General features: G+C 39.5%; 1 protein-coding gene across 1 annotated transcript; it reads left to right on the top strand.

Annotated features, from left to right (window-relative positions):
* Positions 1-293: 293 nt before the first annotated feature.
* LOC139721209 (uncharacterized) lies at positions 294-21,851 on the top strand. The gene is made up of 8 exons (XM_071632534.1): positions 294-808; positions 5,834-5,967; positions 7,373-7,418; positions 14,168-14,239; positions 15,267-15,337; positions 18,827-18,965; positions 20,321-20,390; positions 21,086-21,851. The coding sequence occupies exons 1-8, from the start codon at positions 686-688 to the stop codon at positions 21,166-21,168; spliced, it is 738 nt and encodes a 245-aa protein (XP_071488635.1). The 5' UTR covers positions 294-685; the 3' UTR covers positions 21,169-21,851.
* The last annotated feature ends 5,727 nt before the right edge of the window (positions 21,852-27,578 follow it).

The raw sequence follows: 27,578 nt of genomic DNA, 5'->3' as shown, positions 1-27,578 counted from the left end.
ACTTAGTTCACAACTTTGCTAGCAGCTTCGGCGACGCTTGTTGAGTTGGTCGAAATGTGAAGATATTGCGGGTGTACTCGAGTGTATATCCCGGCCACACACACAATCATACACAGCACAGAGTACACGCGCAATACCTGTACGATAAGAACTAACATGCACGCCATCAACGCTGCCGTGCGTAGCAAAGCTGATTGAGGGCCACTCCTCTCCTCTCGTTCGTCAGGCGGCTAGGCGTCGAGCTCATGCATGCAGTACACACAGGCTAGGCGTCCGCGCGTGAGTACTACAAGAAAAGCGTAATATCCACAGCCGGTTCCCGTCCCTTTCGTGTTTGTGAAGTGAGAAGCGACCCATCGTGAAACCAACTAATTTCTGCCTGAATATCGCGTGATTTGTCGACCACATTACTTGCATTACCTGCAAGAAAAGTAGTAACGCCTCCTGATTCTGTTTTCAGGCGTAACAGAAAATTTACCGTGAATTAGGTTCTACTTTCAGACCAGTCTATTTGGATATCAGCAGGTGGGGATTACGTTTGTACACCGATCGTAAGAACCCATCCCCAAAGACAGTCCACAACGCATCAGCTATTAGTACACCTTCAGCATCGACGTTGTTGTCAGTTGAGGATTTTACTCCGCAATCTCTCTCTTGAAGTACAACTTGTGATCAATCAGTCAAGATGAGTTCAATCTCTGGAATCAGGGACCGCATGAATGGCATGAAGTCTGACCTGAGTGATACCAACGCTGAAATTCGGCGGCTGGAAACTGAAATTCAGACGTACATAGAGCGAGCAGAAGACGTGAGTAACACAAAAAAGACATGGGATGAGGGAACGAAAGTCTGTCGATAAGATTACCGGTCTCGATCTTCTGCTCTATGTTTAGTAATAATTAACTGATTGTCATTGTATTTGTATTTTACATTATTGCTCTCTGCACCTCTTTCCTAGAAATACCTGTATTCTACGCTGATACACCTCAGAAGGTAGCCTGTACTTTATCGAAAGAAGGAGAAGGAAAAATAAATGATGTGGCTTGCTCTACCAATAAACAATGCCGAATGGATAATTTTACTTAGTGCACAGGACAGGAGTTTCGTTCTTGCCAGCATCTTTAATCTTGCTTCTTCATTTATTCTTAAAGGGGAAGGCTAGTAACTGATCAGTGGGAATCAGTGGAAATGCTGGGAGATGATTGTTCCAATCCTTATGGGATTCACTCAAGAGTTCATTGTAGATATCTATATCTATTGTTGTGTGAAAATGATTTGCTTCAGAATGGTCTCATATTCAAGTAATGTGCAGTTTAATGCTTCCAGGTTAGCGTCCCTGGTCAGTGACGGAGCATTAATCTGCACATTACTTGAATATGAGACCGTTCTGAAGCAAATCATTTTCACACAACAATAGATATACAATGAACTCTTGAATGAATCCCATAAGGATTGGAACAATCATCTCCCAGCATTTCCACTGATTCCCACTGATCAGTTACTAGCCTTCCCCTTTAATCTTCTAGAACCAAAGTTGTTGGTTTTTTTTTTTTTTCATACTATTTACGATAACTAGATCTAGATTTAATACTAAATAATGCACTTGTCAATTGTAGTCCCGGCCCGTGGGTACCTGGGGATGGCCGGGACTTGCATCACACTTGCAATTTTGGGATGTTACACCACCCGGCCAAGTCCCGGCCAAGTCCCGGCCAAGTCTCCGACCGGTCGGGCAAAATTTTCACGGAAATCCCCCGCTAAGTCCCCGGCAGGCTGGGCAAAATTGAAGTTGAAATCCCCGGCCAATTCCCCGACAATCCAGGCAATATTTGTGCAGAAATCCCCGGCCAAGTCCCGACCCTCAAGGCCCGGTCACACTGCCCAAAAGTCGCGTAAGTTTGCATGAATCACGCAAGAAATGTGGTTGTGCGTGCTTGTCCGTTGAGAATTTTCGTTGATTTACGCGATGAAAATCACTGATGAATTGCGCAAGAACTACGGAAATATCACTCAAAAAATCACTAAACCACGCACTTTCAGCGCATAGGCACGCAAAGGCCCCATAAAGGGCGAATTCATGGTTGTGTGCGCGTCAACTGAGGTCTACGGAAAATCACGCATAATCTGCGCTTTATCACAATGAATTGCGTATGAATCGCGCATGATTTGCACATGAACATGATAGCAGCAACATTTTCGCAAACGATCACTGATATTCCACGCATATTTCGCGCGTTTTTCGCGTAAGAACAACGCAAACTACGCAAAAATTACTAAGTACGTAAAACAGCGGAATACTGCCTAAACTTTTACGCGAAGCCAAATTTTGAGCTGCTCAAAAACCTGGCCTTTGAGGACCTGTCACACTGCCGAAAAGTCGCGTAAATGCATGAATCACGTAAGAAATTCAAGCCTTATTTACGTGATACATGCGCAATCCAGTGCGCATTTCATGAGTTTGTCTAGGGGTCTACAACGTGGAACCTTCGTAGTTGTCAGCCGATGTGCGCCGGGTCGGCGCTTTACGCAAATTTCCGGGTTTTGAGGAGCTCAAAACTCTGCTTCGCGTAAAAGTTTACGCATTATTGCGCTGTTTTACGTAATTTTTGCGTAGTTTGCGTGGTTCTTATGCGAACAATGCGCGAAATATGCGTGGAATATCAGCGATTATTCGCGAAAATGTTGCCGCTATCCGCGTTCACCAACGACTCTCCACTGACGATTAGCAGACATAAATAATGACGCATGTTTCGCGCTTGTATCACCTACGTATCACTGAAAATCACAAATATTGGCGTAGGCCTATGTATCTCTAAGAGAACACGCAAATAAGCGCATGTAATACTTACGAAATACTGATCGATGAATCACTAATCCCATCATACTAACAACTCACGTGTGATTGTTGCGTGATCTTTCCGTAGTTCTTGCGCAATTCATCGGTGATTTTTCATTGCGTAAATCAGCGAAAATGGTCAAATTCTCGACGGACAAGCACGCAAAACCAAATTTCTTACGTGATTTATGCGATTATGCAACTTTTGGGCAGTGTGACGGAGCCCGCATGGAATCGCGTAAAGCGCCGATCCGGCGCACATCCGCGGACAATACGATCGAAGGTTCCACGTCAGAAAACTTCATGAAATGCGCAAATCGCGCATGTTTCGCGCTAGGCTCTATTTTCTTACGTGATTCTCAGTGCATATACGCGACTTTTGAGCAATGTTACCGAGTCCTCAATAGCGGGGAATCGCTAGTCGAGCGAAATAATTTATGGTCACATTACCGTACTGGAAATGGTACAATCTGGCTCAATCCCGGCCAAAATTCCTGCCCCAAATGCCTGCCATTTGGTTGGAGCGAATTTCCCCCCGACAAGCCCCGGTTTAGTCCCCACCCACCAGGGCAAAATAAGTGAATCTCCCCCGACAAAGCCCGGTCCATTCCCGACCCATCGGGGCAAAATAATTGAATTTCCCCCGACAACACCCCGGTACATCTCCGGCCCACCGGGGCAAATTAAGTGAATTTCCCCCTACAAAGCCCGGTCTATTCCCGACCCACCCGGGCGAAAAAAGTGCTGAAATCCCCGCTCAACTTGGTTGCAATTCCCGGCCATCCCCGGGTACCCATGGGCCGGGACTGCAATTGACAAGTGCATAAGTAATAGCTGCAATTCCAGTTGTCTATGAAATGGAAATGGGGCAATCATAATCACGTGATAATCATTCATGCACTTCATTGCTTGGCCTTGGGGCCCTACGGCGGTACGTGCATACTCGTACTTTTAATGTTATTATCAATGGTCAACAATACATGATTTTACCCTAACGTTAAATCCTAATCAAGTAGTGCATGCAAATTCAAGTACCCACATCATCGCATCATCAGGCACCGACTAAAAATAGCGTTGTGCATTAATTTGTTCCGTTACTGTGTGCTTGTCTGTGGGATTATTAAATTATTAAGCCAAGCGTTGGGATGTAGTGTGTGTGTGTGTGTGTACATGTGTGTCTCAATATGTGTATTATTAAATTTGATTTCATGGTTCTTGTCTGGCGTTGTTGAGATTTTGATGAGAGATTTTATCATCCACTTAAACAGTAGATCAATACCTTCATCTGGCTTTGATTTTTTTTTTTGTCTCAAAAAAACTTTCAAGTGTCAAAGTTTTATCAAAACTATCCTAAGTAAGCCGTCTATAATTTGACCATTAAACATGTGACATTGCATGCAGTCAAGTTTTGGCATGAGACTTGAGAAATTGAAACGTTTGCAGGTTTTTTAACACAAATTTCTTCCATTTGCAAATTGACGTGCAGTCTGCTGCCCAGAGGCCTGAGTCACACAAAGTAAAAGAATCCTTTTTTATTGGCGAACAGTGCGGCCAAAAGCAATCATGAATTCCTATGGATGAATTGCTGTCCTAAGCTAGAATAGTATTTAACTACACACAGCCCAGTCACTGTAAAAAATGTGACGGGGCTGTACAATGTACCAGGAAGGTCTGATACACATACAAGGTATGTACATGTACATATAGTGAACATGTCGATTGCATTGAGTTTTGATTCTTGACATCACTTTTGTCACCTCAGACTCAAGGGCAACCTTCATTAATTAGACTTCATGTTTTTGTTATCAATTGTACATAATTCACAACTTACCGAAAACAAAGATTTTATGCAGTGTGTGTGAACGGTAAATTGGTCTTTCGTACGACCATCTTTAAATAATCGGGAACGCAATCGGAGCCGCACTTCAAAGGTCACGCGGACCGGTAAATATCGCTGGCGGACCACTGTCAGACCTGTTGATCCTCAAGTGTGTCCACAAAATAAAAATTTGTAAAGATGTCGCTCTCATAGACACCAGTGTAAGAAAAAAAGATCGAACACATTCAGAAATGTTGACCCTGTGATATTTTTTGTAAATATCTTGATATTGGATCACTATCAAAATATCTAAAAAAAAGTATTACCATGATGGACAACAATTTCTGTATTTGTTTGTAATGCTGAAGACGTAATTTCCCAAACATACAGTGCATGCTTGAGAGTTGGTTGAACTATTTGGTTTCATCTTGATATTGGATCACTATCAAGATATCTACGAAAAAGTATTACCATGATGGTCAACGGTTCCTGTATGTGTTTGTAATGCTGTAGACGTAATTTCCCAAACATACATTGTACAGTGCATGCTTTCGATTTGGGTGAACTATTTGGTTTCATCGGCCCATCTAAAAAGTCTGTATGCAGCTCAGTCAGCAAAGTCTTATAGTTTGGGGTTTTTAGATTGAGCTGTAAATTATCGCCAAAAAAAAAAATGTCTGGGAAAGGTTTGTCCATGGCGATCACTGTTGGTTCATGATGATTTATAGGCAGCCACTTAAAAAAGTTGATTGTATGAATCTATCAGCTTACATTAGAAATGCAAACATTCAATCATATCAATCTAATCTTATTCTTTTATCTCTTTCCCCTCCCACTTGTCTGTCTGTCTCTCTGTCTGTCTCTTTCTCTCTACATCTCTCTCTGTTTATCTCTATGTAGTATAGACCCGTCTAGTGTATACAGTACATGTATCTACTGTACCTCCATATCTGAATATCATATTACATATTTAATTAATTCATTTATTTTGTAAACCTTGTGATTAGTATTCCTTATGAATTGTATAATATGATTTATGGAAGGTACTGTATACTTTGTGATTGTATGACCTTTTTGTTGGGTCATGGAACTAAAGCGCATTTGAAAAGGATGTTTACACATACATAATACATCTACACACACAGCTTTATATATTTTGTATCCTGTGCATAATACAGGCGGAGAATGAGGCCAAGAAGTTGAACAGTAAGCTGATGGTTGGTGAAGACAGAAAGTGTGAGATGGAAGACGAGCACAAGCAGCTGAAGGCAAGGATTGAAGAGGTGGAGAGGGAGTCTGATGAGCATGCAAGGTGAGGCCACGAATGCTTCAATTTCCCTCCATTTTGCCAATTGTTTTACTGCAAAAGTGGATATTTTCAAGCATTTTGTGCAGTATGATGCTAGCGCGAACATTGAAGTACTCATATATTGTCCTTGCTTTTGTTGTTAAATGTAATATGTTTTTTGATTGCAGGGTACATACTGTACATATACAAATGTAGGTGGTGTAACTGCTACAGTGTATATTATTGGTACTGGTAGTTTTCTTCACAAGCACGAGTGAATATTGCTGTTGTAATATGGAGCAATTATGATGTACCTTTACCATAAATGTGTGCCGCAGTGGCAGCGATGCTCAGTTTTTGCGACTGTCCATGAAATAAAAAACGTGGGAAATTCATCTTACCCAGCCAAGCACACATGACATACATGTAACTGCTTGCATGAAAATTTCCTCTATGTGTATTCCCTTTGCAATCTTTTAGCAAATAACTTAATATTATTGTGCAATTATGCACATGCTTGTGTGATTTAGTCTACAGCATGCACTTCTTATGATCTGTGTATTAGTTGATGCAGGTGAGGAAAGTGACCATTCTGCTTAAACATGGCAAATCATGCTGCAAAACAGGTGATAAGCTTCACAAATAAAATAGGAATGTACATTAAAGGGAGTGATACCAATATACATTTTTGTACACTTTGATTGAGTGAATGCAGCAAGTACATTGTATTTTTAGTAAAACAAATCAGTGAAGTTTTGAGGAAAACTATCCGTTCAAATCATGTTTGGGTGCCGCCATCACTGGATGAGAAGACTGCAACAGTTCATGATGTCACTGCAGGACAACGATATAAGAAAATATAAAGACTCACAGAGAATTCAACATACATTCATTTTTCAAGCATACTGAAAGAGCACTTGACTGACCTTTTTCAGAATGCAGGGGAGAAGTATCTGTGCTGCTGACATAGAATGATGTCTTGCTACCCTCTGCTCTTGAGACAGCTCTTGTATTGCTGATCAGGCTATGTCAATGGCAAAGGTAGTGCAAAAGATTTTAAAAAAGACAAACAAGCAAACAATGGGCAATGTACATGTACTAGCAACAAACTATTTTTAAGCATACATGAACATGTACAACAAGTTGACTGACTAAATCACAATGCTCAAGGGTACATAATGTATTAGAGGGGCAGCTCTAGCTGTTGCTGACCTACATGTAGGGGCTCTTTGGCACCACATGGAGACTTGGATAGACATACCGGTAACTTATTCATCGTTTATTTATCATCAATTAGTAAATACCCTTTCAGTTCGTGGTTAACAGTTTTACTTGCCGGGATGAGATTTTTGTTGCCGAAGGGTCGTAAAGCTAAACCTTGCAATTATAAAGCTCAAGCACTGATTATACTTTCTTTCTCCATTCACAGGACTGTGAAAGTGTTGACAGCTCGTGAAACGTCAGTCGGTGATAAGGTAAGGATTTGTTGATAAGATGAAACCGAAAGGTAATTACAGTGTAATTTAAGGCTAGAGAGATTTTTTACAGAGACAGCGTTTGAAGTTTGGAGATCAGAGCTTCAAGTTGCAACATGGAGAAAGAATACACGGCTTATGCGAGTTACCAAAGTGCTGCATGATAATGGTTCCCATTCGATATGAACGTAATTCTATATATTTGCTTTGGGAATCACCCCTACCAATCACTACATACTTTATCATGATATTACTAAGATTACTGTGCCGTGTGAGGATTTTTTTTGGTTGCTGTTGTTGTCCAAAGGATAACCGTGAATCAAAAATCAATTATTGTCAAATGCTAATTATGTAGTCCTTAACTTTCTCAGAGTTTTTTTTAGGAAGGAGGTAACGTCTGTCATGCTGTTTGATTTGAATAAAGTGATATACAGCGATATATTGTTTAAGGTGCATTTCATTCTGGGCATGGCCACATACCAAGAGTACGGGGTGCACCTTACAACATGTTCACATGGGGCCCCGCGTCAGCCATGGGGACAGTCACTGGAGATCTTTTTTACAATGGACCGTCCTCACTGCTTTCTGAACTGTCCCCGAGCTGTGCGGGGCTTTGGGGGAGCCCTGCCCCTTAAAGGGTGTGTACAGTTCTGGTCGAGGTGAAGATTTAGCTTTTAACGTTTTGTGAGATATTCAGAAACCACTCTATGAGATGTCAAAGAGCATGCAGTTCTAAGGGGTATCAAAAGTTTATTCGATGAAAATCGGTTTTGAAATGGCTGAGATATCCAAAAACAAGGTGAAACAAAGAGATACTGATAAAGTTGGGGCATGTCGCCTTTTATTATTAGCACTTTTTGGGATATCTCAGCCATATGAAAACCAATTTTTATCAAATAAACGTTGAATCCTTCTTAAAATTACACGCTCTTTCATATTTCATAAGAGGCTTTTCATTATATCACTTAGGAATGTTCAAAACATGAATCCCTACCTCAACCAGTACTGTACAGTCCCTTTAAAACCAGACTTTGCGCATGCACACATTTGATGACTACAGCTGGGCGCTATCAATTACGGTCACTCTCTCCTCCAAATTTTGTCCCCCGGACCAGACTTGCCACGCAGGGACAGGGATACAAATCCCAGTTGGCGTCCACATTATGATTTTTGAGGGGAAAGTCCTGCAGCATGGGACTTTCCTCCACAAGGGGGAGGGGGGGGGGGAACTAAATGTGAACGCGTAGTTAATACATGTACATGTAGATAGCCAATCAGCCAAAAAGAAAGCATGAGGGAAAAAAAGGTTACCAGTAACACTGCTTCTTGACTTGCAGAGTGTTCAGACGCAAAAAAAAAAAATGCTAGAACAGTATACATATACCAAAACAGTATAGCTATGCAATGAATTTATGTAATATATCTGAATGCTGTCTGACAAAATGGCATATGATAACAAAATGACGTATAGCGAAACAACAGTCAGAGCATCGCGTTGAACTAGAACTCGATAACGAATCAGCATTCTATCATGTCCATTGTGCGTCTGAACGTATGACGACCATAGAACGGTATAACTGGGCGGGACTTAATGGGAGCAGGCACGAAAGGTGACCCCATAGCTGTCACTCATGACCACAACAGCTGTACAGTGGGAAACTGCACATCTATTTGACGTTTTCCAGAACAGTCGAGAATAGCGTCTGAACGGTCTGTCAGCTATACAATGATTCTTTATACATTGTTTTTTTATCGAGTTTTGGTATAAACTGGCTGTTGTTGACTTAGCTTAACCCCTTTTCCTACCCCCATCCAGCAGGGCCAGACGTAACATTTGCTGACCACAGAGGTTGATGACACACAAAGGTTTATGACAGGGGATATGACTCGTGCGCGCAATATGTTTCTCTTTGGGTTTTATGCACATGTACATGTGGGTAATTCCGTGAAGTTGGGGCACAAAGTGTTACATTTTAGCATAACTCAATACTAATTATGCTATACATATATTCTTTATAGGCTTTATATATGTATTGAGACCATACATTTTCCTGGAAATTTTGTGCCATTCAGACTCAATTTTGATGAAGTTATTTTAAAAAAATGTAACGGTGTCCTGTAGCATCGTGACGTGTCCATGTAGCATCGTGATAGTTAAAATCTGGTCCTAAAAGACAAATTAATGCAATTAACTTGACCAAAATTTGATATAATATGCATAATTACTAGATTAGTCAGACAGCTAAATATCTTAACTCTATTTTCCACAGTTTTACTTTTGCAAGAAAATTACACAATGTGTCACTATGCTACACGGTGTCCACCAAATGTAACAAAAAAGGACACCGCGTAGCATCGTGATACATTTTGTAATTTTCTTTTAAAATTAAAACTGTGTACAGGAAATTTGAGATATTTAGCTATCTGACTAATCTAGTAAATATGCATATTGCATCAAATTTTGGTCAAGCTAATTGCCATAATTTGTCTCTTAGGACCAAATGTTAAAATTTCACGATGCTACATGGACACGTCATGATGCTACAGGACACCGTTACATATTGTTTAATAACTTCATCAAAATTGAGTCTGAATGGCACAAAATTTCCAGGAAAATGTGTGGCCTCAATGCAAATGTAAAGCCTACAAACAATAAATGTATAGCATAATTAATATTGAGTTATGCTGAATTGTATTTTTCAAATATCACGATGCTACATGGACACTGCCCCAACTTCATGGAATTACCCATGTGTGATGTATCAACTTTCACAATGCATTCTCCAGTTTGCATGACAGTATTTTTGAACAGCTTGTAGACTTCAAGTTTGTGCAAAGCCTACTACGGGTTCTATGTGGAGAGGGGTTTAATATACATATCTTAGCCTTTAATATGTGCTGCGTTGTACTCCTCAAGCAAATTTCAGAAGAGTTTAGTATTAAGACCAAGCTATCCAATGCCATGTGCATGAAGAAGGTGCAAGAAGTAACAAACAAGTAGGGCATTGTTTTTCCCAGTCCATGTAGGTATGCCACCATCTGTGATAAAGTTTGAGGAGTTGAATGAGCGCTTGGTATCACCAAGGAGCTTCAGAAGCTCCTTGGTATCACTGGCATGTGCTGGACTGGGTCACGCACTTTCCCTTGATGCACTGCATGGCCAAGGGAATGTGGTTATTATTGTTGTGGTTGGTTTGTTTTTGTTTTCCACAGCAGCTTAACTGGGCAATCTTTGCTGATCATGCCAATTTTATTTCGTAGATCAGTGGCAGGGAGTGCCTTTTGGTCCATGACCAAATTGGGATTGGCTGCTGAATCCGATGATGGTCTATAGCATTAAAGCCTGGTAGCACAGGGAAACGTGGGTGGTGCGATTGAATTCGCTGCCCACAGGGGCCATTCGAGAACCACAAAAAAACACCCATCATCCGCATGTCAGCGAATATGGCATCAAAGCATGGCTCATAGATAGCAGTTGACTCAAGTCGAGATTTTTCACCTGTGTGCACTTACAAATGTATATGTAGTTCAGTAATAAAGCCGTCAATAGTTCATTATGGGGATCTTCGAATATATCTGAACCGGGCCATCCTTCCCACTCTTGTGGTGTCTCAACGATATAGGGTCTTAAATGTGAGTGCGGCAAGGTGACTTGGTCCTTATGTTGAACTTGTGAAAATTATGGATGGATCTAGGGCTGATGAATGGAGCCCAGCACATTTCAGACCTTTTTCATGACACGGGGTCTGAACAAATATGAAATATACAGTCTCCTAAATGCTGGCAGGATAAAACACAGACTGCAGAAGTCTCCTAGCTGTTGTATATTGGCTAGGCACCAAAAGAAAAAATTAGAAAGATAAAATTTGAGACTGAACCAGTAAAACCTACAAGCTACAGACTGGAAGCAAAAGAGAATGCTGTGACTTACAAACACTCCACTAGTCCTCCCATACTGTGAGTGTGAAACTTGGTACTCAGTAATTTTAAATACAAAACAAATTGGAATTGTATGTTTTTGTACAATTTTTCCATATTTTGAGTGCATAGGGACATATGCACTATGTGTTATGTGCTATATAAGCACTCTGAAGCATGTGTTGTGCCATTTATTGTGGCCTGTTTTCATTATTGTGTGTCATCAACATCTTAGGCAATGCTGCACACTGGTACTGGTCTGACGGTCCCTGACCAGTAAATATCACTGTCGGTCGGACCAGTAACTTTTTCAGGAATGGACCAGTAAATCATGGAAAAACTGGGTACCTACTGACAGACGGGTCGGACCGGTAAAAAAAAAAATGGGTTAGTGTGCAGCCCTGTCTTGGGTCAGCAGATTATGCATACAGCTGTAACGTAGAGAGAGAGAAATAGGACATATCAGGGAAACAGCATGACAAATAAAACAAGAGATATCAATGAAAAATTCTGAAAATTGGATACGGCTGCTGTGAAGACATTGACTGAAAGCTACTCATATGAAATCTTTGCATTAGGAAGCCATTGTATGAAATTTTTGTGTGAGTAACACAATGTAGTATCACAAGCCAAGTGCCGTTAACAATGTGAACATCGTCAGGCTCAGTGTATTGATTATCAAATGTCAAACTGCATGCATGGTTTCCTGTCACAGATTGTGATAGCACCGTGTGGTTCAGTGGCTGTCGTGAACTTCTCAGCCAATGTTGTATAGCATGTGTTCCTGCATCAGAAGCATATTGAGCAAACATGGACAAGTATTTGTGTTTGAGTATAGGTGTTCAGACTACGCATAACATTGTCAATTTAAGTCTGGTCTAGACTGAAGGTCATACACTTTCCCTGGACATCCTCAATCCTCCGTAACATACAAACAGCAAAGCAAAAACAAACAAACATACACTTTCCCTAGACATGCTCATTCACCTCCATAACATACAAACAGCAAAGCAAAAACAAACAAACAAAACAAAACAAAACAACCCCCCCCCCCCAAAAAAAAAAGAAAAAAAGAAAAGAAGAAGAAGCTGTATGAGTGTTAACCATGTAAGCTTACATAGTTTCAAGAAAACATTTAGCTGTAGGTATAAATTCAATATCATCACATCTGCTTTTTTGTTTTCATATGAACTGTAAATCAAGAATGAATAGTAAAGATTAAGACAAGGTGGTGAGTCCTGTATTGTCAGAAAAAGGGAAATTTTGGCCCAATCTTTTATTACATTTGTGTGAAATCAGTAAAGCACAAAGAATGGCATGTACTTCAGATTTCTATTACCCCCCTCTATCATTTATATGTAACGAGCTGAGATTTGTTTGTGTTGTTGTTGTCATTTTTTTTTTTTTTTTGGGGGGGGATCTAGAACTTCACTATGTATATTTGGTTGTACTCATCCTTTTAGCCTACATTGGCTTTAGGTACATGCAAGAAGTATTGTGTGGTTACTTTCTAAAATGGGCAGCATGAAAACTGGTTTACAACACACACACACACAAAAAAATGTGTGCATAATGTGGCAGTACAGCGTATGTTAGGTTCGATGGACACATGCAGCTATTCGTAAATTTTCTATGGTTGCGACAGTCAGTCAGATGAGGGCAGATGCCTGACATAGATATATAAAAAACACTGAAAAAAACAGAGACACAATGGTTGGTTGGTATCTCCCTTTAATGGACTTCCTTAGTCCCAACAGTGGCCCAGCCGAAAGGAAGCAGTGCTATCTCCATGCAACTTCCAAAATAGTAGAGAAGATAAAAGCTGCGATCTGGCATACAGAGGCTGCCGCGTGAGGACATGTACATGTATAATCTAATCCTTCAGGTACACAGTATTGTAGGAAGTGGTTAGACCGTGTTTACTGTCAGAAAGATCTTAAAGAAGGAATATATGACCTTCAAGTTAGAGGCGAACCTTGGTGTCTGTTCTTTCTTCTTTTTTTTTTAAATGCTGCATTGCCTCTGACATGAAGTGTCGCTGGAGGCATTATGTTTTCAGGTTGTCCATCCGTCTGTCCGTCCATAAACTTATGAAAGGATCAAAGGTCAAGTAAAAATCCTCAAATCCCCAAATGCCTACTCTCTTAGCCATTCATCCAATTCAACCTATTTCAAGGAAAGTTTAACACTTTTTTTGCCAGTTATTTGAAACTGTTGTCACATATGGCCAAGACATGCTATAGACCTATAGGGAGAACCATGCATTATGACAGAGGCATGCCAGTTGCCATGGCGACATGTCTAGTTTCACATAGAATGATAGAGAGATTGATCGAGAGCTGCAACTGCAATTTGTTCAGAGTGAAACTGTTCTCCAACAGTTGCCAGCTTGAATTGAGTTATTTCAGATTATATGATTTAATATACATATTGTATGTATGTGTGTATATCTTTTCATTATGGGTGGGGTACACAAGTATCCATTATTATTCATTTTTTTCAAAGCTTGCCATCAACTTGTTTCAAAACTTCTCCTTAAAGAACTTCGTAAATTGTATATTGTTTTTGTTTTTGCTGTATTAATGTCCAATAATGCAAAGATTTCATGCTAGAACACCACTACACAACCCTGTGTAAGTGTGTGTGTGTGTGTGTGTCTATTGTTTTGTATGTAGTCAGGCATGAGCGAGATTTTATGTGGTTGTAGATTACAATGTAGGAGAATAGGTTACATGTGTAATTCTATGATAATGATCTGATGGAGCCCTACCATTATCTGTGATTGCATATATTGAGAATTAGTCTCTGTTTCCTCTTTCTGTCTGGTATAGGTGAGAGATCAAGAGCAGGTTTTGACTGACCAGCGGAATAAGATTGAGCAGCTGGACCAACTCAACAATGAGGTAATAGATGTCAATTTGTACCCTGTTTGACCAGAACAATGGAAAAAAAAAATAATCACCATTGTGTAGTAAAAGAGTAGTATCAAACGAACACAACAGTAAATTCTATCATGATGTAGACAGAAAAATCAGAAAACTCTTAAAATTGAAGGTTTGATAGTGTAATCACATGAGCAAAATTAAAGTTTGAAGTTTGAAGTTTTTATTATTAACAACATTTTGAACATGTACATATAAGAATCATAACACAATTGTATCTCCATACATATGTGAAAAAATGTATACTTATCTGTTACTCCTTTCCAATAACATGATTAAATGATGATAGTTGAGAGTTAAATATGATACATGTAGCATAATTCTACAAAGTTGTTGTTAACAAGGAAACCTAAAGTTAGCACAAGTGCTAGTCGATTGATTACATAATGTCATCCCCCTGCAGCTTCCTTGAAATATGTGAGAATAGAAATATGAGTCCTTTGTAGACTATTCTGAAGTTTATAATGATGAAGCAACTTCAGATTCCCCCCCCCCCCCATCACTATTCTAAATCTTTGTGTTTTATAGCCATGCCATATCTATTATTGTATACGCCGAATATTTCGTGAGGTTTTTATTTTCACGAATTTCGCGAGTCAGGTGTTATTCGCGAAATCAAAGACACACAAAAATAATGACTCTAATCCCGATATAAATATGACGCACACATATACATTTCTCTGCTCAGTACAGTACTCCACGATAGCGAATTTAACCACTCGCGAAATCGTCACGAAGTCCCACTTCCCGAAAATTTTGACTCGCTAAATATATGGCGTATACAGTATTAGCATTAATTTCTGTCTATCATGTGGTTATCAAATATAAGAGCAGAGTTTAGCCGATTTTATTTTGTCTCTTTCTCTCTTTTGTGGTTAATTTGTTTTCATTTTGTAATTTTAGTACAGTATCCCGTATTAAACTCCATGACAGTTTGTTTAAATTGTAATGCAGTTGAGCATGTCATGTTGAAAATCTCTCCCCACAGCTCCAGGCACGAGTAGCTGATGCCGAAGAGAAACTGGAGAGGGCCGATGACATGGGAATACACCTGAAGAGGTACATTGAAAAGAGAGGAGAGCATAAGTTGACTAAACCAGGGGTCTCTTTCATGAAGTCATCGCATACAAGTCTATATAAATCTTAGAATGGCCAAAGTAACTCATGACTATGTAGCTATGAGAGACTTTCAAAGTCAAAGAGAAGTAAAATCAATTTCATGAAGTCTTTCATAAGTGTGTCTTATGAGCAAAAAGTCTCTCGTAATACTTTTTGTGAAACGGACCCCAGGAGTCTAAAATTGAACTTGGACACAATAACAAATGCTGCCATATCAACTTGACCTTTTTGAGAAGGTATGAGTGATTCATTGTGGTCAGGGTGCTACATAACTTTTTTTACCATTCGCCTGGTCGAGCAAGCAAATTTTCAAGTTGCAGAAAACTTGTCCCAACATGAATTTTTACCAACCCAAAAAGAAAGTCAAAAGATATAAGAAAATGATATAAAAAATTACTTGCAAGGCAAGGGCTTGATAAAACACAGTCATTCGAATAAAGAGCACATATTGGTTCACACGCGTAAATGCATTGGAGAAACAAAGTTGGTTCGATCAAGTGTTGGTGTTGCATTGGGGTCTGGGGCAATTACCCCCGGGCAATTACCCCCGGGCAATTACCCCGGACCCCAGACCCCTAATCTTAATCCTAAACTTAATCCTAATCATAACCCAAACTATAACCCTAAACCTAAACCCTAACCCTAATCTTTACTATAGCCTTATCACTAACCAGTATTTAGCCAGGGGGTAATTGCCCTGATACGGTTGCATTGCATTGTATTGGGACTTTTTACCCGATAGTGTTGGAGAGTCGCTGAAATGAAATTTAAGTGTGTGCATCACTAAACGGCCATTATCTTTCAGCTTCTGTATGGTTGACTTCATGGGTTTGAAGGGGGGAAAGTGAAAAAATGGGTGGCTTCAAAACTTTTTGCTTGCCCAATTTAGGCAAGCATTTACTTTTCTCATTGCTCCAAAACATTTGCCTGACTTTGATTTTCACTTGCCCCAGGCCATCAGGCAAGCGCCTATGTAGCACCCTGCTGGTCAGTGTGTTGATACACACCTTCTCATTTTTCTGACTTGGAGGAAAGACTATGATTTGCTTGTGCTTGCGTATAGGCCTCATCCGGACTTTACTGCTTTTTTTTTTTTTTTTTGTTGAAAAATTGTGCGGCCTTATCGCCGGCAAATACAGTATATAATGTGGAAACCAGGATAAGTAGGATGCATTAGTTATGTGCTGTAGTGCAATGCAATATACATGTAATATCAGCCTCCTTGTGGCCAGTTGGTCGATATAGTGAACTCTCTCTCCCTCTCAACATAATCTATCTGTCTGCCTCTACCGTCATCTGTTTCTGTCAAGTACTGGTTTCACTTGTGCTCACATGCTTCTTACTAATCATACATGTCCTTCCCGTGGGATGCATCAATGGATGTCTGTGGATTAATTTGTTGGTGTGCAAAACAAACACGTATGATATCCGGAAGTAATACATGTTCTCCTATGTGCTGCATTTTATAATAGTGATTGAACAGTTTAGACATGATTTGTTTGGGATCTTGGGTCATTATTTGTCTGCAATCTTGGGTAATGTAAAACAGTGGCAGATCCAGAGGGGCAGATCCCTCTTTATTTTTGTTAAAACAAAAGAAATAAAAAGCAAGAAATAGAAGGGTGCGTCCGCCCCCCCCCCCCCTTTTATTCTGTAAAGGCACCTCCCCTGTACAGAATTCTGGATCTGCCCCTGCCAAAGGTTGACCAAAGATGCAAATGGGCAACAATTAACAGGAACTCGATACAGTGTACAGCACTGATAGCAATATGACTGAAGCAGGGAGGGAAGTGGGGTAATAGAAGCTTAGTAAGATGAAGTCAGGAAATATGATTAACTGTAAGGATGTCATTAGATCCAAATGTGAACAATATGAAAACTGTGAGAACTGCAGAAGCACTCTGAGAATGCAGGCCTCTGCCATGCAGCTCATTTCCACCACTGATCTTGCTCTTCCATAGAGACCAGTGATTTCCACCCATATGTATGCATGCTGAAAATCACCTGATTTCCTGGTATAGAAGCCTTTTTGTTACGTCATCAACTTCCATTTGAGCAGTGCGCCTTGCCCTAGCAGAAACTAGAGCACGCACCTCAGTGCGCGCATGCAAACCTTAAAATATGTGCAGCTGGAACTCCCAAGTTCATTGACCCAACCTGCCAAAATATCGAAAATCCTTCATAAAATCCATGAAAATTCCTAAATCACTGCCAAAATTTAATCATCTGTTCCTTGTGTCATTCTCAACCTTTCCTGTAAGTTTCATTTAAATCCGCTCCCAAGTTTTTTAGTCATTTTGCACACAGACAAACCAATGAATAAATGCGGGTGAAAACATAACCTCCTCCCTTGGCGGAGGTAATGATTGTGACTTAGCTAAACTGTTTTTGCCATTGAATCAATAACCCTTTCAACTTGGAAACACAGGGGGCAGCATCACCAAAAATCTACAATATATTATTAAGAATGACCAACCACACACCTCCAAGTTGGAATGAAGGCCATAGCATAATCAGTGAATGCATTCACAGGCAAAAGACAGATCCGTTAGAGTAGAGCCACCAAAACTGTCAATGTCTTGCCCATAGTACTCCCCCTCTGTGCAGAATGTGAAGAAAATTCGTTCAGTGATCTCGACGTAACTTTGGACTGCTCAAAATTCACCTTTTCACATATGAAAGTCAAGTATATATAAATGCTGCCTTTCTCATTCGAAAGAAAGAAAGAAAGAAAAACCCAGCAGCTTGATTTTCCCTATGATGCATTTTGATTGCAACTTTGAATGAAAGTCAATATATGTGTCTGGTAGAGCACGGACAAAAAATGTCAGAACTTCATCGTCCGAGGGATTCTAGTATTGGGCTATGTCTGATAAACACCTTTATTTGTGAGCATACCTCAACTCTAGAATGCTTAAGTGTCAGTTTCAGAATTCACAACCAGATTTTCCAATGGAAGAGTCTCAAAATCCTTCTCGCTGTCTAGAGTGACAACCACCAACCCCAGCTGTTTGCTTTACTTTGATGTTCTTGTATCCTGATTGTCTACATATTGGGGGTGTTATTTTTTGTTTTTATGCACAATGCATTTTCTCCTACATTTCAGGAATAAAGTTCTGCGATGCCGTCTCATTGCGGTTTTCCCAGGCCATGTATAAATTTTGGTTTCTTAAATATAAAAGTGTGATGAATACATCATGGAGAAACTAATTTGTGGCAGTGGACAGTTTGAATAGTAGTAATGCCATGATATGTACAACAGAACTTATAGAAGTGAAACATGGATTCTGGGCGGTCTGAATGGATTTGTCCATATTTGAAAGACTTCCCTGGATTTGTGTAGCATGGCTTAGTCAGAGTTGATGTTTGCTTTTTCCTTTTTAAAAGTTTTTTAAAATCTTTTCGTTCTCCCCCCCCCCCCCCTCCCAGCATCCTCGAGGACAACCAGGAAGAGTTGAACCAGTTACGAAACAACTACAAGTCCTACCACGCCTCCCACTGCAAGATGCAGGACGATGAGGAGAAATACCAGCATAAGATCGACACTATGCAATGCGAACTGGATGAGGTAAACCCATTCTTGACCTTTGACCACATTGGAGCCCAATTTTCGCACATTCATCTCCTTCTTAAAAGCACATGGCCAGATGCATCACCAAACTTACAACAACAACAGAAAAACATTTTTTCCAGGGTGATAAAATATATATGAAGTGTATGTGTGCAAATGGCTACTATGCCCTCACCACACCCTTGGTACCTCTATGGGACCCCAGAATCCCCCAAATTGTAAAATCTGTGTGTATAAAAAAAAAAAAATAAAATAAAATGATGATTTACAAAACCAGAAATGCAGTGAGTAAATAGATTAGTGAGTATACTTTCAAGTTTGTTTATGGCAGATCCAGAAGGGACTATGACTGAATTTGGGCCATTTAAGGGAAAACCAAATGTACTTCTTGCATGGTCCTCAACAATCTCATTTGAACCCTGAGAATTGTAAATAGGCAAAACGTATAGTGATTGATGTTCCAACATGTTTATCTTTGATTGACGGCCGTCACACACTCCATAGGCAAGATCTCGGGGATGGAATTCTGATCCCCCCCCCCCCCCCGACTCCAAACGATGTCACATAACCAAGAGAGCCCATCCTAATTGGAATTAAAACCAAATGAACCTCTCATCCTATTATTGTTGTTGTTTTAGCAAGTCTTGTTTTCTCTATATTGTTTTCCTTTGTGTTGCACCGTCGGTGGGTTTCTAACCCAGTCACTATTGATTTCTAACATCTCTCTCCCCCTTCCCCTTACTATCTGGCATCAGTAGGACATTATTCAGAAACCTAAAAAACTTTGACTTGTTGTATCTGTCACATTCTTGGGTGTGCTGTATCGGCTACATTCTCTGTCGGATTTTGTTCAAATTTGTTAATTGAGATTCATGGGGAGTTTTATTCCAGGTAGTAAGTTTTTATTGATAGTGTTGTCAATGTTCCAGGTTTCCATAGGATGACATGTTTATATTTTCTTTTTGTATGTGCTGTATCAGCCGTATTTTGTTATTGTTGTTTTTGTTGACATTGTATTTCATTGTATTTTGCAACTGTTGTTACATTATAACACTTTAGATTAAGTATAGAAGAATCAGGTGCAATATTTGATGTCGTGGATGTATTTTTTGTTATGAGTGTTAAGTTGTTTTGTGTTATCTATATGAATTAATGACATGTGTGTTGTTATCTTCTGTGTTTCATTTTGAATTGTGTGCTTTATATGTATTTATGTATGCCGCTTGAATCATAAAGACTTTCCATTTTGTGGACGATAAAATGAAATAAAATAAATGAAATGAAAGAAATGTATTGTACTCACTGATGCCTTAACTTGTTGCCCTGGAAATGCTCCCCATTCCTCATTGCAGTGCTTAAACCGTGCTAGTTGCGCTGAAGACCGTGTGAAGACCCTCCAGAATCAGCTGGATGCTCTCGAGAGTAAGTCTGACCTCAATCACTTTCTCATCTCATCTCGAAGTAGACCCCCCCTTGTCATTTTAATGTGGAACTGTTGCTGAGCCGCAGTAGCATTTGAAGGCTGTGAAATATGTTCTTTACCCAGAATGAGACTGCCAGGCATGACAAAATGCAGCTTTGGTGGCAGCTGTCGCAAGTATTGTTTTCTGCAAGAGAATACCAGTTTGAAAAGATGTCGTGTGTGAACACTGAAAGCCCTTGGTGAAGATTTTTGATAGCGCATAGTGTGATGTGTTGGGAAATGGACCATGGGTTGCAGAAAGCGTGACTAATTTACAACTGTCAGGAGATAGTATTACAAAATGGTCTGGATGATCCAGCAGTTTAAGAAAAATGCAGTGCTCTCATTAAATACTGACTAAGATTTGTACAGTACACCCTGAATGTAGATCACATGACACCTTGTTAATGGGTACATCACTGAGCTTTGACAGATAGAAGTTTTCCTTAAATGTGGCAATCGACCGACATGTTTCAGATTGGTTGTAAGGGAGGGGGGGGGGGTGGATTTGGAGCCTCTCATTGTTGCAAAGACCCACTAGAGTTCACCAATGAAATGTTATCAGGTGTTGTCATTGTTGTTGATGTTATTATCGATTATCACATGCTGACTCTTGCGTTGATTAATCTGTTCATGGCTGGTTCTTTTCCCACAGAGGACCTTGAGGAGATGAATGAGAAGATAAGATGCACTGAACAGGAGCTGGAGTCCACCTACGCGGAAATCAAAGATATGTAATTAGAGCAACAACAGCAACAATAAGCAAAAAAAATCAAAATCGCTCATTGGTGTGTGGTTAGTCAGAGGTAAGAGTAGTGAGACGGTGACAACACATGTATATTGTCAGTTAAGGGCATCGTTGCGATGATAGAGAGAAAAAAAATCCTCAAAGTTTGGGGTATACCATCATCTGGTTTTGTCACAATGTTCTGTTGTGGGGAAATATAACTTAGTGATGCACTTTCTTTAGTCCTTGATATGTGTCATCCAAGAGTGCTTGGTGCACTTGTCTGTTAAGATTTTGCTTACTTGACTGTACATCTGCGTTTTTTTACTCTTTTTCTGCACTGTCTTCCAGGCAGGGCTGCTTTGAGGAATTCCTGAAAGTGCTGATGATGAAACATTGACAGTGTGAATACTCTAAATTTTTTGAGGGGAGATACATTAATTCTTTGTTTTAAACAAGTATGATTTAAACTTAAAGATTTGCAAATTCCTGAAAGATGTATTTGAATTATTAATTTATCTTTTGTCTAAAAAAAAAAATAAATAATGGGATGAAGTAAAAGATTTAGAAATACAAACTTTTTTCTGATTGTAGAAAGCAAGGAAAGAATTAGATTGTTTTTCTTCAGTCAATGTTTCTCAGAAATACAGCTAAAGTCATAATCAGCATATTGATATCTTGTAAAGAGTTGGTCACATTTTTTTTGGGGGGGGGGGATATATAACTTGCTGTTGGGTGTTTTTGATTTTTTTTTTTAATGCTCACATATTTTCTTTGTTGTAAAAAGTATTGGACAATACGAATTCATGTGTAGCTCACGACGACAGTTCACTACGTGTTCATCGCTAATTCTCTCAGATTTGTGCATGTGTGATGGTGTGTCGTGATTGTAACATGGAGGTGTATTACCACTCTTCAGCAGTGTTGCCTCGTGTAGGAAGGGCACAGTGACAAATTCCTTGAATTCATAGTGTGGAAAGTAATACAGCTAGCAGTCTGCTTTGTTTTATCTTGTGTCTTCTTACTGTAATCATGCGCAGTGTAATTTCTTGACCTTTTCTTTTTTTAAATGTACCTTTTGAGTAGAAATAATCCATATCTTCTGCAATGTGTAGGTGCTTTTCACTGTATAGCATCATGCAGTGTGTAATTTCATGACATTTTAATGTACATTTGAGAAGGTATAATCAGTAGTTTCTGCATTATGCAGACACATAATGGTCTTTGCTGTTCATCATATCCAACGTGCACTCTGTTTAGTTACATTTTCTGTTGTCTCTATTATGAGTCATTAATGCAGTTTGTTAACTTTTAACATTCATGTCCTTGTAGAAGTATGAACAGATTACAAATGTAGGCACCAAATACTGGTGAAGTGTTATATTCAGAGCCAGGAGTTATCCCTGTATAATTAATCTCTTTTAAGCTTAACATTGTCAAACAATCATAATGCTGTTTGAGTACCATTCGATGTCAGTGGTTTTATTTACCTTTTTGTCTCATAATATTGCAACTCCAGACTAATGAATGAGGTTCAACTGTGGTAGCCAGTAGCAGTGAGGTTAGATCCAGCCTCAAATCTTGTAGCAGTGTTATGTAATGAAATACAACTGTACTTCTCTTTTCTGTTGCTTTTATTGATGTAGTTTGCTGAAATGGTAGATCTTGCATATATGCTTTCATCTATATGTGTTGATCTGTGTGTGCAAGCACTTTTTATAATTGACCAAACCTCTTCCCTTATTTCTATACATGAAGATTTCCACAAGCTGCTGCAGGGTCTACCGCTACCTGCAAAGTTGCCACATTCCAATTACGACATTTACAGTTTGGTATTTTATTCCATTCCATGCGAACCACATCCCATGCAAGCTAGAATTGTCCAAGGCATAAGGCTGTCATTTGATGGTCATTTGACTCATAGCAAATTCCTGTATTGCAGTTGTGATAATGTGTTCTTTTATCCTGCTTTTTTGTAATCATCTTTTTGCTTAGTCTGTATATAATGGCACTGCATCTTACACTCCAAACACGTGTGTTGAAATAGTAAGCGACCAGTCTGTGGTCAAAAGATGGAAACAAGTTTGGGTTTCAGTATTACACTGTATTTCACATTTCTGTAATGACAGCACAATTGTATAACTCAGCCCATTCATGAAAGAATAAATCAGTCTACTCGTAGTTTCTCCACAGACTTGTGTAGAGCAGAATTTAAACAGATGGATGTCCAGTAATTAAATTTTTTGAGTGAGCAGAAGTCTGTGCAAGGGATAGATTAAATGAACTTATATGCCAACCCTGCAGAATTTGGATGTTCTTTTCCTTGAGACCTATCCTGCATGAATCTGCTATGCAGTGATGGTAGTGTGTATAGTGTGATTGTATACATATGTCAGCGCGCCTTCTAAACATAACATCTGTAATTTTTCTCTGGTGCTGTTAGACAGTTGGAGTGATTTTTGCTGATTTCTGGGGGGATGAAATCTGAAACGTGGCAAAGTAGTTGTGTAACATAAGGAGTGAAACTAACATTAAGATATTAAATAGCATTTAAATCAATCTGTATTTATTGTATTTAGGTTGTAGATATGAATATCTTCTTTATTCATGATATGGGTTTCATAGTATTTAGTGTATGACCCACAAGGAATACTAAATTCTGTTGACAAACTTATCAAATTGAACCATTGACTGGCATCGTAGCCGAATTATGATCATTAAATGATTTCATTTTTGCTATTCGACATCTGTGGATATTGGTTGTTCACTGATTTGTCAATGTCTTTCCTGTGCTGTCTTGATGCTGGTTGGATGTGAAGAAATGAAGTGAAACACAGCAGGGAAAGTTTCTAGATTTTAAAAGTGGCCAAAGTTTTCTTGGACCTTGGCATTGTCAAAAGCGTCTCACTTTAATGCATGGGAAATGCAGCGCTGCTATACCAATTTCACTTCAGATCCAGTACAAACAAGAGAAGCACTCAGAGAGCGCAGACCTCCGCCAAGGAGCTCATTTCCACCAATGATCTTGTTCTTCCATAGAGATCAGTGATTTCCACCCATACGTATGCATGCTGAAAATCGCCAGATTTTTATTCCCAATAAAGAAGTCTTTTGTGATATCATAAACCTTCAGTCGCGCGGCGCGTCTCACCCTAGCAGAAACTAGAGCACGCACTTTTTAGTGCGCATATAAAAACCTCAAAAATGCGCAGTTTGAACTGCCAAGTTCATTGACCCTACCTGCCAAAATATAAAAAATCCTTCATAAAACCCATTAAAGTTTCTGGATCACTACCAAAATTTAATCATCTGTTCCTTGTGTCATTCTCAACCTTTCATGCAAGTTTCATCTAAATCCGTTCACAACTTTTTGGGTTATTTTGCACACGGACAAGCAAACAAACCAACGGTAATGAAAACATAAGTTCTTCCCTTGGTGGAGGTAATAGTACAGTTCCAGATTAATATTTTTCTTGATTCCCTCTGGATTTCACATTGAAACTGAAATGCATCAGTGCAGTACAGTGTTGTGATCAAGATATTACGAGGGGTTGTCAGTGTAGCTGATCATACATTTTGGCCTCTCATACATTACATTCATGACTGAACTGCCCTTTCTATATACATGTATTCCAACAATCATATTGTGCAACAACTAGAGGTAGCTGAAGATACAGCTAACTCTGTGTAAACATGTGTTATGTGTTTAAGTTGTTGTTTTGTTGATTTACGCAAGGTTTTGTGTGTGCGTGTGTGTATTGATACACGTATATATTTATGTGTGTGTGCGTTGGACAATCCGCTCAAAAGTTCTTAATTTTTAAAGTTTCGGATGCCACCATCGCCGGATAGGAAGACTACTACAGCTTGTGATGTCACATACCTAGACTGATATAAAGAGAATCTAACATACAGTATTTTAAATTTTCTTGCATAATAAAAAAGCTCTTGACTTGCCTCTTTCAAAAGGCAGGGAGAATGATATTACCCTCAACATATGTCAGTATTTTGTTCGAAAAATGAAATTTTGTGGAATTCTCTCTATGCATATACCGCTATGTGTGTCTTCCTTATATCATTCTACACATGTGACATCATAAACTGTAGTAATCTTCTGATCCACCAGTGACTGCGTAGAAACTTTTAAAAATTCATAACTTTTGAACCAAATGTCTGATTTTCCCCAAACCGATGTGTCCTACTGATATTGCTGCAATCACTCAGTCCACATGTATATGAGGTGAACTTATCCTTTCATTTCATCCACTTTTGATGAAATTTCTACTGTTCTGTTGTGACTTAAATCTTCTCAGTCAAGCCAACTCTAGCATAAGAGTGGAATTGCCTTTTATTGATACAATGAACACCTCTGCATCTTCAAGTTAAGTGATGACTACATATGTACCAAAGTGACATTTAAGTATAGACCACACCTTAAAATGTATATTTTGCAATGTTAATTGCACTCAGTTTCTACCTGTAGGTTAAAAACAAACAAACAAACATTTGTGACTCCATACCGTATATGGGCAATTACCCTCTGAGGGCAATCCCCCCCCCCCCCCCCCCCCCCCCCCCCGGCTAAATACTGGTTAGTGGTAAGATTAGAGCTAAGATTAGGGTTAGGGTTAGGTTTAGGGTTGAGATCAGTTTGGGTTAGGGTTAGGGTTAGGTTCAGGATTAGGAACAGGGCCAGGGGAAGGGTCTGGGGTAATTGCCCTAGACCCCTGTGACTCTATTGCTGGAGTTTTAAAGGGAAGGTACAGTGCACTCTCATTATAACGAATATGGTTATAACGAAATTCCGGTTACAACGAAGGAAAAATTCAGGCCGCATCAGTATCCACTCTATGTATTTTTATTGTTTATTTGTTGGGTTACAAGGAAATTTTGATATAACGAAAAAAATCTACCTGTCCTGAGGACTTCGTTATAACAGGAGTCCACTGTAAAGTATTGGTTGAGGTGAGAATTCAGCTTTTAACTTTTTGTGAGATACTTAGAAATCACTTTATGAAATGAAAAAAAAAAACAAAAAAACATACAATTCCAAGAAGAATTCAAAGTTTATTTGCTGAAAATCAGTTGTGAAATAGCGGAGATCTCCGAAAACAAAGTGAAACAAAGCAATCCTAATAGAAGATGGATCCCACCTCTTATTAGGATTGCTTTATTTTGGATTTATCAGCCATTTCAAAACCAATTTTCATCAAATAGGCTTTGAATTCCTCTTAGAATTATATTCTAGTATGCCTTTTCATATGATCATGACAGGTTTCTCTTCATCTCAAACAATCATCATCAACAAATATTGGAAACCTCAAACCCCATCTCAGCAGACACTGTACCATCCCTTTAAGTCACTGCGTGTGCAAATTTGTGAAGATGAAGAAAAATATCATTTTCATCAATCTGACTGCCTATATATATTTTGAAAATAATTTTTGATAAATTTGTGTGAACTTGATCAAGATTTTGTACCAGTATGTCTTCAGTAGCAACCTTCAGACAGAAAACTTTACTGCAACATGTGACTTTTGTATTTACCTATGCTTAGTCCACAAGGAAATGACCAACAAATATGACTTTTCCAAAACAAAATAACCCATCCCCCTACCCCCCCCCCACCCCCCCCCCCCCAAAAAAAAAAACAGAACAAAAAAAAAACAAAAAACAAAACAAATCAAGAAGTACAAGAAGTAACCAGGAATTGAAGGGAGAAGTATCGATGTTTGGAAAGACATTTGGGCCTACATACATGTAACAAAATGTGCTACCGTACTCTAGAACCAGGTAGGCCTACTGAGCTACAAGCATAAGTTTTAAACTAACAGTAACATATGGAAGTCTTCAAACTTTTTTTAGACCAACATTGTCTCAGTCTTCTCAGAACTGTGACGACCCTCAGTGGTGAGCTGCAGAAAGTCAACAACACGGTCAATGACCTCGAGCAGTACTCTCGACGTTCCTGCATTCGAATCTTCGGTGTGGAGGAGAGGCCTGGCGAAGACACTGAGGCCACTGCAGCAGACATCATCCGTGATCGGCTTGGTATCACCTTGACGCCAGGAGATGTAGATCGCTGCCACCGCACTGGAAAATCACCAAAGTCAACGACAACACCAAACGCCCGGGAACAAACAAGACACCATCGATCAATCATCATGAAGCTATCGGCCTACAAAAAGCGACGTGAAATACTTGCGAACAGGAGAAAGCTGAAGGGATCTGGAATTTCCATTGTGGAGGATCTGACAGTCAAAAACCAAGCACTCCTGGCAAAAACTCGAGAGAACAGAAAGGTTCTGGCAGCGTGGACAGTAGATGGCAAGGTCATCGCCCTTCTGCCTGCTAGTGGTGGAAAAACTGTGAAAAAGATGATACGAAGTGAAGATGACCTCATTCTATAGATGTAATCTGC

The sequence above is a fragment of the Diadema antillarum genome, unplaced genomic scaffold, assembly GCF_040938485.1.
Source record: "Diadema antillarum isolate AM-2024a unplaced genomic scaffold, OU_Dant_1.0 scf00000140, whole genome shotgun sequence".
Lineage (NCBI taxonomy): Eukaryota > Metazoa > Echinodermata > Echinoidea > Diadematoida > Diadematidae > Diadema > Diadema antillarum.
Note: the sequence above shows the minus strand (reverse complement) of the source record. Positions and strands in the feature narration are given on the sequence as shown.